This window comes from Indicator indicator, chromosome 12, assembly GCF_027791375.1.
Source record: "Indicator indicator isolate 239-I01 chromosome 12, UM_Iind_1.1, whole genome shotgun sequence".
Classification (NCBI taxonomy): domain Eukaryota; kingdom Metazoa; phylum Chordata; class Aves; order Piciformes; family Indicatoridae; genus Indicator; species Indicator indicator.
This window is the reverse complement of record NC_072021.1, coordinates 5,221,853-5,233,896: the sequence shown is the minus strand read 5'-3', so window position 1 is coordinate 5,233,896 and position 12,044 is coordinate 5,221,853. Positions and strand designations below refer to the sequence as shown.

The 12,044-nt window shown below is 48.5% G+C and overlaps 1 protein-coding gene across 1 annotated transcript in view; it reads right to left on the bottom strand.

The window, feature by feature from the left end:
* Positions 1-6,843: 6,843 nt before the first annotated feature.
* Positions 6,844-12,044, bottom strand: part of RAD54B (RAD54 homolog B) — a 64,081-nt gene continuing 58,880 nt past the window's right edge. The window contains exons 11-14 of the mRNA XM_054385268.1: positions 10,769-11,030; positions 9,271-9,337; positions 8,493-8,693; positions 6,844-7,064 (exon numbers count right to left, since the gene is read on the bottom strand). Coding sequence (XP_054241243.1) covers positions 6,844-7,064; positions 8,493-8,693; positions 9,271-9,337; positions 10,769-11,030 — 751 coding nt within the window. The remainder of the gene's footprint in view (positions 7,065-8,492; positions 8,694-9,270; positions 9,338-10,768; positions 11,031-12,044) is intronic.

Genomic DNA, 12,044 nt, shown 5'->3' with positions numbered 1-12,044 from the left:
AGTTTAGTTTTTCACACCACTGCTAGCAGGTGAGGAGAGTTATCAACTGCTCTGGTGAGGTAGAGCAGAGAGACCAAGGACAGGAACTGAAAGTTGTGAATGAAGGAATGGGTGGATGAATGAAGAAATGGATGGATAAAGAAATGGATGGAGGAAGGAAGAAATGAATGAAGGAATGGATGGATGGATAAAGATATAAAGTGAAGAAATGAATGAATAAAGAAATTAATAAATAAAATAATAAAGAATGAAGAAATGAATGAAGAAAAGAATGAATAAAGCAATGAATGAAGAAATGAACAAATAAAGAAATTAATAAAGAAATGAACAGAGGAATGAAATGTGATATCCCTTAATTTGTGATGCCCCATTAGGCTAAATGGCAGCAGATTTTCATTTGTGTAGAAAGCACAAATTCTGTTCCCATCAGGGCAGCTCAACTCCTTGCCAGACCATTGTCCACCCTCTTAGCTGGGGGAAGCAAGGAAACACAAAATGTGTTGATGAAAGCCTCCGTTGTGATGCAGGTCTACAGGGCCTTTAAATGCCCACAAGGCATCGTTCACCCCCAAATGGGCTCTGTAGCACAGAACCACAGAATCAGGTTGGAAAAGAACTCAGACATCATCAAGTCCATGCTGTCTCTCATGTCCATGCTGGCTCCCCAGTTTAGGAGGGACAGGGACCTGCTGGAGAGGGTCAAGCAGAGGGCTCCGAGGATGATTAGGGGACTGGAGCACTGCCTGGGGAGCAGAGGCTGAGGGACCTGGGGCTTTTTAGTCTGGAAAAGAGAAGACTGAGAGGGGATCTGATCAATGTTTATAAATATCTGAGGGCTAGGGGACAGGCTCTGCTCAGTTGCTCCCTGGGATAGGACAAGGAGCAATGGATGTAAGCTGCAGCACAGGAGGCTCCACCTCAACACAAGGAGGAACTTCTTCACTGTGAGGGTCCCAGAGCCCTGGAACAGGCTGCCCAGAGAGGTTGTGGAGTCTCCTTCTCTGGAGACTTTCAAGATCCATCTGGATGTGTTCCTGTGTGACCTGTGCTGGATTCTCTGGTCTTGCTCTGGCAGGAGGGTTGGACTTGATGGTCTCTTTGGGTCCTTTCCAACCCCTGACATCCTGTGATCCTGTGAGCCTGTGCTGCAGGTTCTCAAACAGTTCCACATTTCCAGTGATTCACAAGCAGACTCTCAAAGCTTGCAGATGCCAGCTGAGGGGAAGCAATCCCTTCACCAGGGACTTCATGGATGTTTGCCAGGAAATAAAAGGGTGAGACTTGGGAGCCACAGGGTCCATTACAGGGTCTGCAGGAGAACACCCTCCTTCCTTACACCAAACTTGAGGGTTCTTTCTTTTAAGTAGCTGTATCTGGTTCCAGCCTTGATTTCTGCACCTTCTAATCTCCATCTACCTCACTCACTCATTCAGCAGGCCCTGGTGTTCTTTGGCTTCTCCACCTGACTGTATATCCCATCTTAGCCTTTGCCTGCCCACTCCCAGCCCTCCCTCCTACCTGTCTGTCTCCTTGCTCCCCTAGATCCCCTCCTTTCTCTCTCTCTGTGCCAGTCCTGATCTCACTGGCTTCCTGTAACACCCTGGGGTTAGTTTTTCTGCCCTGACCTAGTTCTTTTTCCTCCTTGAGGCAGGTGGGATGTTGGGAGGCTGATTTAGCACACAGATGAGACAGCTCCTTGGTGTCAGCTGCTGCATTTCTGGTCTGCAACTGGAAGCAAGACTTACAGGGAGATCCCCTTGAAACAACCCAAGGCAGAGTGCATTTAGTGGGGCCTGACCACAGGTAAAAGCTGTGAAGGAATGCAGCTTGTTCAGAGGGCTAAAACCTAGCAGTTCAGAGACTTGCACAAGCCTGGTGTGGGAGAAACCAGGAGGCATTTTAGCTGCTCAGAAGCAAGCAGTGGTTACCACACATATTCCTGGTGCCTTTTCTGCCAAATATTTATAAACTGGTGCAGATCCTAACAGGAAGAGCCAAATCCAAGCTAATACTGAAGTCATGCATTTCCCTCCCATCTCTTCTCACCTCTATTTTAAGTCCTAATCCAAAACATGAAGGCAAGCAGGCAGCTCAGCAGAAGGGTTTCCAGTTCTGTAATAAGGACACAACAGATTTCTCCTACACACAGTCTTAGGAAGGGATCATCCATTTCTGCTGGGGCTTTTCACCCATCACATACAGAAATCAACCTGGCAGAGAACTGATGACAGAGAAATTTAACCCAAACAGGGAAAGTTTCACAATGGGAAAAAAAAAAAAAAAAAAAGAAGAATGAGGAAAGAGCTGTATAGGGGAAATTCTGGCCAGCTTTGGTGTTAGGAAGCACTGCCAACACCTTCCACATCTGTACAGCAGGCTGAAAGAGTTGTGGCTGTTCAGTCTGGAGAAGAGAAGGCTCCCAGGAGACCTTCTTGTGGCCTTCCAGTATCTGAAGGGGGCTCCAAGAAAGCTGGGGAGGGACTTTGGAGGGTGTCAGGGAGTGATAGGACTGGGGGGAATGGAGCAAAACTAGAAGTGGGGAGATTCAGATTGGATGTTAGAAACAAGTTCTTCCCCATGAGGGTGGTGAGAGACTGGCAGAGGTTGCCCAGGGAGGTGGTGGAAGCCTCATCCCTGGAGGTTTTTGCAGCCAGGCTGGATGTGGCTGTGAGCAACCTGCTGTAGTGTGAGGTGTCCCTGTCCATGGCAGGGGAGTTGGAACTGGCTGATCCTTGAGGTCCCTTCCAACCCTGACAGTTCTGTGATTCTAACTCACATATATCAAACGTGCCACCAGCATGAGCAACTCGCTGAAGTTCATCTACTTAGTGATTTGGGCACCTAATCCAGATGCCAAGTCTGCAAGGTTTTGGCTAAGCCTTGACTCCTGCACAGAGCTGTGTTGGGTAAGTGAGGCAGGGGAGACCCATGTGTGTCCAAAGCAGCTACAGGACAGAAAGAGCACTCCACCAAAGACAGCAGCTTCCAAGTGGAGGGAGGAAATTTCAAGCTGTACTTCTATTGCTGAGCAAATTTCACACCACCTTGAAAAGTTCTCACTGTTACACAATTCACACTCCAGAAAACTGAAGCCAAGGCAGTCCTAATGAAGACAGAAAACACCCCAAAACCCCTAGCTTGCAGGGGCACAGGCTTTTGTCACACTGCCTGACATCTTGCCTGTTTGGAAGGAAATTAATCGGTGGAGAATGAAGAGCATCTGTTGTCAAGTGGGTGTAAAGCAAACACAGGAGCACAGGGAGAAATCAGGCTGACATCAAGGCTGAGAAGAGGCTGAAAGCAGCACCAGATACAGATGCTTCTAGACAGACAAATTTCAACTTAACTGAGATTTCCACGTGTTCTTCCCTTTGACTCTGCTCTGCTGAGACCTCACCTCCAATCCTGCCTCCAGTTCTGGTGTCCCCAGCAGAAGGACACAGAGCTGCTGGAGTGAGTCCAGAGGAGGCTACAAAGATGATGCAAGGGCTGGAGGAGCTCTGCTGTGAGGACAGGCTGAGGGAGCTGGGGGTGTTCAGCCTGGGGAAGAGAAGGCTCCAGGGGGACCTTAGAGTTGCCTTCCAATAGCTGAAGGGATCCTCCAGGAAGGCTGCAGAGGGACTTTTCCTAAGGGTGTCTAGAGACAGGACTAGGAGGGAATGGTTTGAAGCTGAGGGAGAGCAGGGTTAGACTGAAGCTGAGGAAGAAGTTCTTCAGTATGAGGATGGTGATACTCTGGAACAGGCTGTCCAGAGAGGCTGTGGATGCCTCCTCCCTGGAACTGGTCAAGGCCAGGTTGGATGAGCCCTCATGCAGCCAAGTCTAGTTGGGAGGCATCCCTGCCCACGATCTCTGAGGTCCCTTCCATCCTAAGCTGATGAAAAGCCAGCTGAAAGGTAGCAGCAAGCAACATACCCAGCCAGGACATTTCTAGCAGAATTCCTGCAAGCTGTTGTGATTTCAGTATTAATTCCCTAGGTCCTGACTTGCAGTGCTTGTGCAAACAGGTGCTGCCCCTCACCAGTGGAACACTGTGGCAGGCAAGCCCTGCAAGTACCTGAAGCCCATAAAAGCAGCCTTGCTTTTGTACTGAGTCCCAGCACACAGGGCCTTGTTAAAAACAGGTCTTCAACCCAGCTGATCCTTCAGCTACCCTATAAAGCCAAAAGTGGTTTTCCTCATTGTTCTTTATAGCCTTCCCAGATCTTCTAGCCACAAACACATCATTTCTTTAAGCCACACACACATCATTTATTTAAGCCACACATAAACAACCATGATTTACATCAATGGAAGGCAGATGAAAGAACTGCTTTCCTTCTGTGTGTCACTCGCCTGCAAGCACTGGAGACTCTCACTGCAAATTCCTGGTGGTAACCCCAAGCAGTTGTCAAAGCTTGTTCCATGTCTGGCATTTGAAGAAAGCCCTGTGAGCTTATTCCATTACAGAATCACTCAGTCACCATTTGGCACCTTTTCTGAACCAGATGATGAGGGAAAGAACTTCACTGGAGCTGAGAAGGACAGGCACCAAACTGGACTTGATGTCAACCTCTTCTCAGAATGCAAGATGTTATCAGCAGCCATACAAACCTGTCTGCCACCCAAAGCCATCTGACAGGAGTGAAGAGAGTTCCAATTCAGATTGCATTGGGTTGGAAGGGACCCCCAAAGGGCATCTTGTCCAACCCCCCTGCACTCAGCAGGGACACCTCCAACTAGAGCAGGCTGCACAGGGACACATCCAGTCTGAGCTTGAATGTCTCCAGGGATGGAGCCTCAACCACCTCCCTGGGCAGCCTGTTCCAGTATTTCACCACTCTCACTGTGCAGAACTTCCTCCTGATGTCCAACCTAAACCTCCCCTGCTCCAGTTTCAAACCATTGCCCCTCAGCCTATCCCCACAGACCCTTCTGAACAGTCCCTCCCCAGCCTTCCTGTAGGTCCCCTTCAGATAATAAAAGTAGCTCTAAGGTCTCCCTGGAGCCTTCCATTCTCCAGGCTGAACAGCCCCAATTATCTCAGCCTGTTTTCATAGCAGAGGTTCTCCAGCCCTCAGATCATCTTGGTGGTCCTCCTGTTGGACCCAGTCCAGCAGGTCCATGTCTCTCTTGTGTTGGGAGCCCTAGAGCTGGACACAACACTGCAGGTGTCAGCAGGGCAGAGCAGAGCAGAGGAGCACAATCACCTCTCTGGCTCTGCTGGCCATGCAGCTTTTGATGCAGCCCAGGGTATGATTTGCCTTCTGGGCTGCAAGTGCCCATTCCTGGATCATGTCCAGTAGAAAAATGATACAGGGTCACCATTCCAACCACAAACCCCCCCCATGAGCCAGGATGGATAAAAGCTGAATCAACAAAAGCAGTCATATGAAAGCAGTTACAACCCTCCTTGCTGCAACAATCAAAAACTAATCCCCTGCCACCCCTTCTGCTTTTTCAGATCAGGGCTGGCCTCAGCTGAGAACATGCAGAATGCTCCTGTCTTTGGCAGGATGCCAGGCACCAGAAGTAACAGAATTTCTCCCAGACCTCTTCCTCTCAGCTAAGAGCTGGCAAGCAATGCAACACTGATTGCTGGATCTGAGAGCTGGTTGACAACCCTCCCTGCCCACTGTGACTCTGAGCCTTGCAGCAGCCATTCCCTAACAGCACCCTCAGCAAGTTTGTGGATGACACCAAGATGTGTGGTCCTGTGGAGGGAAGGGATCCATCCAGAGGGACTTGGATAGGCTGGAGAGCTGTGCCCAAGTCAACCTCATGAAGTTCAACAAGGCCAAGTGCAAGGTCCTACACCTGGGTCAGGGCAATCCAAGCACAAATCCAGGCTGGGCAAGGAATGGCTGGAGAGCAGTCTGGAGGAGAAGGCCTTGGGGGTGTCACTTGGTGACAAACTCCCCAGGAGCCAGCAATGGTCACTGGCAGCCCAGCAGGCAGCTGTGTGCTGAGCTGCATCCAGAGCAGGGAGAGCAGCAGCACAGGGAGGGGATTCTGCCCCTCTGCTCTGCTCTGCTGAGACCCCACCTGCAGCACTGCCTCCAGTTCTGGTGCCCCCAGCATAAGAGGGACATGGAGCTGCTGGAGTGGATCCAGAGGAGGCCACCAAGATGATCAGAGGGCTGGAGAACCTCCCCTGCCCTCAAAGAAGAAGAAAAATATCGGTCCAAAAAACATGCACCATGACGAATATGCAACACGTGGCCAAAAAGGGATTAGCTAAATAAGGTGAATTTGTATGTCTGAGAAATAAAGGTTTTTATTTTCCCAAGTAAAAGCATTAAGCAGAATTTCAGAACATTCTGACACTGTATCAGGCTGTGGTCTCAGAATCTGAGACCTCAATGGCTATTTCTCTGTGTTCATTAAATTGTCCACTCCAGGGAACAGACTCCTACCTGGTTGTACAGCCTCAGTTAGACAGATGTCATTTTGCATTGTCCAACCAAAATACCAACCAGAGGCTTGCTCACAGCACAGACAAGTCCACAGCATGGCTTCAGGTGGCTGAGGAGCTGCCAGCACTGCAAGCAATCAATCATTCTGTTCAAAGGCACAACTAGTAACCAAAGTAGACACAGGTAGGAGTGGGCACCAAAACCATCTTGCTGCTGCTGATTCCAAAGGAACAGAAGACTGGAAAGCAAAGTTGGTTTGTACAATCTGTGCTATAATTAGAGCAGGTGTGACCAACTTACTAACAACTGTCACTTTGGATGATCACTTGGTAGAAATGCCCCCAAATCTCATCAGAAATACACAACAAGCTTGGCAAGAAGGACAAAAGGCAGCTGCACATCAGTTGTTTACTACCCCTAACAGGAGGAGGATGCAAGACACTGAAGTTTAACAGGAGAGAGAAGGTGAATTGGTTACATTCTGGAAAATGAAAGAAACATTCTCCTTTATCCTTTCAAGGAAAGGGTCATCAAGAGTCTGATGCTGCCCAGAGAAATGTTTCCATTGCATCAGCTGTGACATGGAGAGTGGTTTCTTGGAGTTAGGCTTCATATGGTTTTGGCCAAGCTGGCAACTTCTAGATATGGAAGGCTCTTCTGAGGAAGAACCTGGAAAAAAAAATATGCAGTAGATTAATCAGAGAGAAATAAGGCAGAAAATTTCAGTCTGAATCAATAAACTTAGTGGTGAAAGCTGAGACTCCATGTGGCAGCCTGCTCTAGTTGGAGGTGTCCCTGCTGACTGCAGGGGTGTTGCACAAGATGCCCTTTGAGGGTCCCTTCCAAGGCAATGCAATCTGTGAAGCTGTGAATGTCTGCAGCTTGGCTTTCCAGCTCTCAGGGGGTATCCCAGCATTTCCCCAATCATTATCTAATCACCCTACATCAGCTTTAGTTGATAACTGCCAAATGAAGAGTTATATTCAGAGATCTAGAACAGAACTTCATCTGGAATCACAGAACCACAGAATGTTAGGGGCTGGAAGGGACCTCCAGAGATCATCCACTCCAACCCCCCTGCCAGAGGAGGAGCATCTAGAGCAGATCACACAGGAACACATCCAGATGGGTTTGGAATATCTCCAGAGAGGGAGACTCCACAACCTGCTCCAGGGCTGTGTCACCCTCACAGGGAGTAATTCTTCCTCCTGTTTCCATGGAACTTCCTATGCCTCAGCTTCCACCACTGCCCCTTGTGCTGTCATTGGGCATCACCCAGCAGAGCCTCCAGCCTCTGGGCACTCCCCCTGCACATCTTTATCAACAGCAATGAGGTCACCCTCAGGCTGCTCCTCTCCAAGCTCCAGAGCCCTCAGCTCCCTCAGGCTCTCCTCATAAGGAAGATCTTCCACTGCCTTCATCATCTTTGTGGCTCTGGGCTGGACACTCTCAAGCAGTTCCCTGAGGTCCTTCCTGAACTGAGGAGCCCAGAACTGGACACAATATTCCAGATGTGGCCTTAGCAGGGCAGAGTAGAGAGAGAGGAGAACCTCTCTGGACCTACTGACCACAGCCCTTCTAATCCCCCCCAGGATGCCCTTGGCCTTCTTGGCCACCAGAGCACATTGCTGGCTCATGGTCACCCTCCCACCCACCAGGACCCCCAGGGCCTTTCCCCCTTCACTGCTCTCCAGCAGCTCAGTCCCCAACCTCTACTGGTACATGGGGTTGCTCTTTCCCTGCTGTTCTCAGATAAACAGCTTTGTTACTAGACCTTGCTCACAACTGTCTTTGAATATCTGGAAAGAAACCACCACACAGCACCATGGGGTTGTAACAAATCATTACCTGAGCTGGCCAAAGCTAGCTCAAAGAATTAAGAGGCAGGATACATGAATTATTGGTTACTGCAAAGTAACAACCCTTTTCTCCTCTCATCTTTGTGAAGTGCTCCTATGGATTAGCAAAAGCAGCCAATATTTGGAAGATCTCATACTGAACCTCATTACTTCAATCCAATTTACCTGAGCAACAGAGTTTTTTCCAGTAACAGCCTAATCAGAATGGAAGGCCAGAGATAATGAAAAAGAAACTCACTTTGAAACTCACTCCTTCCCATGCAGTCACACTCAAGCAAGTCATGGGTAACACAGCTGGAATCTTCATGAAGAGTAAAGAGATTCCTAAGCTCCTCAGGAGAAAAATGGATGTGTTCAGATGTCTTGGAAAGGTCCACAACTGCCCCAGAAAGATCTTGTTTGCTTATCTGTCTTTGATAAATCTTTTCTTCTATTGAGCCTGTATTGAAAAATAAAATAAAATAGGTACACTGGGATAGCTTTTCATCACTGCTGGGCAAGAAGAAATATCAAATCAGTATCTTGATCACAACATTAATAGGAAATGCTGAACTGTTATTTCCACTTATTCAAGCAAAAGCAAAGCAGGTTTGAAAGGAAAGAGGAGCAGATCTAGACTGATTACAAGACCTGCACCATGAGGGTATTGGTACACTGGAACAGGTTGCCCTGGGAGGTGGTTGAGGTCCCATCCCTGAAGATATTCAAGGTGAGGCTCAACAGGGCTCTGGGCAGCCTGATCTAGTTGATCTAGTTGATTCTTTGACCCCTGCTGACTGTAGAGGGGGTTGGACTGGATGACCTTTGGAGGTCCCTTCCAACCCAGACCATTCTGTGATTCTATGATTCTAAACTAATCAATGTGTTGCCTCTGTTTTACCTGAATTCAGAACAAGTAACACACAGATTATTGAAGAACTAATGGTTTTTAAGAATTTCCCCCAAATTCCCTTTCTTTTGCAGAGAAAATGTCAATACTTGTCTCCTCTAAGATAGATTTGAGAAGCATCTCTCACCTGTGGTTAGCAGCCTGTAGATGTGCACAGTATGTTTCTGGCCATCTCTCCACACTCTGGCCATTGCCTGGAGAAAGCAAACAGATGAAGAGCAAGAACAGCCTACAACACAATGGGATTTCAGCTACAACTTGGAGCCTCCACTCCTCATTGCCAGTTCTGCTACCTCATTCAAAAAGGTCATCATCATAGAGTCACAGAATGGCTCAGGTTGGAAGGGAGCTCACAGATCATCTACTCCAGCCTCCCTGCTATGGGCAGGGACACCTCAGCTGCTCAAAGTCTCATCCAACCTGGCCTTGAACACCCTCAGGGAGGAGGTAGCCACAACCTTCCTGGGCAGCCTGTTTCAGCAGCTTAGGATGGAAGGGACCTCAGAGATCGTGGGCAGGGATGCCTCCCAACTAGACTTGGCTGCATGAGGGCTCATCCAACCTGGCCTTGACTAGTTCCAGGGAGGAGGCATCCACAGCCTCTCTGGACAGCCTGTTCCAGAGTCTCACCACCCTCATACTGAAGAACTTCTTCCTAAGATCCAGTCTGACCCTACTCTCCCTCAGCCTCAATCCATTCCCCTTTGTCCTGTCTCTAGACACCCTGATGGAAAGTCCTTCAGTAGCCTTCCTGTAGGATCCCTTCAGCTATTGGAAGGCAGCTCTCAGGGCCCTCTGGATCCTCCAGGAAGGCTGCAGAGGGACTTTTCTTGAGGGTGTCTAGAGACAGGACAAGGGGGAATGGTTTGAAGCTGAGGGACAGCAGGGTTAGAGTGGATCTGAGGAAGAAGTTCTTCAGTAGGAGGGTGGTGAGACTCTGCAATAGGCTTCCCAGGGAGGCTGTGGCTGCCTCCTGCCTTGGGGATGTTCAAGGCCAGGATAGATGAGGCCCTGAGCAGCTGAGTTTAGTTGAGAGGTGTCCCTACCCAATGCAGGGGTTTGGAGTAGATAGAAGATCTCTGAGGTCCCTCCTAATCTGAGCCATTCTGTGATTCTTTGACACAGCACTGGCTTTGTTTTTTGGTTTGTTTTTGGTTTGGGGTTTGTTTGTTTGTAGGTTTTTTTGCATCATTGCCACATGATTTTCTCATTTTCTTCATTCTGATCAGAACCTCCTTCTGCTCCTCAGCTACTGCAAACTGACAGCAACATTTGCTATGTAGTGTAATGATAGTTTTTCTTTTCTTTTTAGAAACACAGCCACTTTCCAGGTAAAAAAGAGGTCAGGAGACAAAAGAGATACATGACTCACTGCTCCAATGACACCTGAATTTAATCTTCTCTTTTTTATACTGCAAGAGGGCTTCTAATGATTCCAGTATAACAGGGAAATATTTCTTCTTTTCTCCTCAGGAGTTTTCCTCCAGTATTGTACTTGTCCAAATACAAGTACCAACAACAATAGGATAGCAATAAGTTATTTAAAGCCAAGCATCTCACAACCAGTCAAAAAAATCATTGGATGCCCAATCCCAATCCACACAACCCCAGTTGTGGTATCAGACCTGAATGTCCGTAGCTGGATTCCAGTCGATGTCATACAGGATCAAATGAGATGCTCCAACCAGATTCAGCCCTACTCCCCCAGCCTTTGAACTCAGCAAAAAGACAAAAGCTGGACTGAATTTACCATTGAAAGTGTCAACAATCTGTTGTCTCTGGGAGACAGGAGTATGTCCATCAAGCCTAGTAGAAGAGTATCCATAACGTTTGCATGTCTCTTGTAGTATGTTTAATGTCTGAGTGTAATTGGATACCAGGACAACCCTGTCAAAGAGGGAAACAAAGCTATTTTAGCATCTTGGCAAAATTAAAGTCCATTAACTTTAGTTAGTGTGTTAGTTAGTGAAGGTATCTAAGGAGATTAAATTACAAGTCAAGCAAAAAACTGCACATCAACCCGAGGTTGCTGTTACAGTGTGAGAGCTGGAACCCCCCTCCCACACTGACAGTAGCCAGGCTAGCTCAGTCTGGAAGCAAGTGGAGCTGTATGGACAGGCCAAGCTATCACCTGTGATGAAAGGCAATGGATGTGCACAAACAGACACGACTCACAACATTTACAAACATGCACAGTCAACAGAAAAACACACAGGCACAGAAGCACAGAATCAATAAGGTTGGAAAGACCTCAAGGATCATCAAAGTCCAACCTGTCACCCAGCACCTCATGACCACTAAACCATGGCACCAAGTGCCACGTCCAGTCCCCTCTTGAACACCTCCAGGGATGGTGACTCCACCACCTCCCTGGGCAGCACATTCCAACAGCTAACAACTCTCTCCCTGAAGAACTTTCTCCTCACCTCCAGCTTAAACCTTCCCTGGAGATTAGGAAGAAATTCTTTCCAGTGAGGGTGGTGAGACTCTGGAACAGGTTGCTCAGGGAGGTTGGCAGATGTCCTGTTCCTGGAGGTGTTCAAAGCCAGGTTGGATGAGGCCTTGAGCAACCTGGGCTGGTGGGATGTGTCCCTGTGACCTCTTGTTCTGGTGCTGGTTGCCTGGGAGAAGAGACCAACCCCCTCCTTGCTACAACCTCCCTTCAGGTAGTTGTAGACAGCAATGAGGTCTGCCCTGAGCCTCCTCTTCTCCAGGCTAAACACCCCCAGCTCCCTCAGCCTCTCCTTGTAGGGTTTGTACTCGACACCTCTCCCCAACCTTGTTGCCCTTCTCTGGACACAACAAAGCCCCTTGGGCCCTCCAAAAGAGAGGGGCTGTGCTTCCTTCCCCCCCCGCCCCCAGCCAGAAGGCCTCCCCACAGACCCCCTGGCAGAAGGCAGA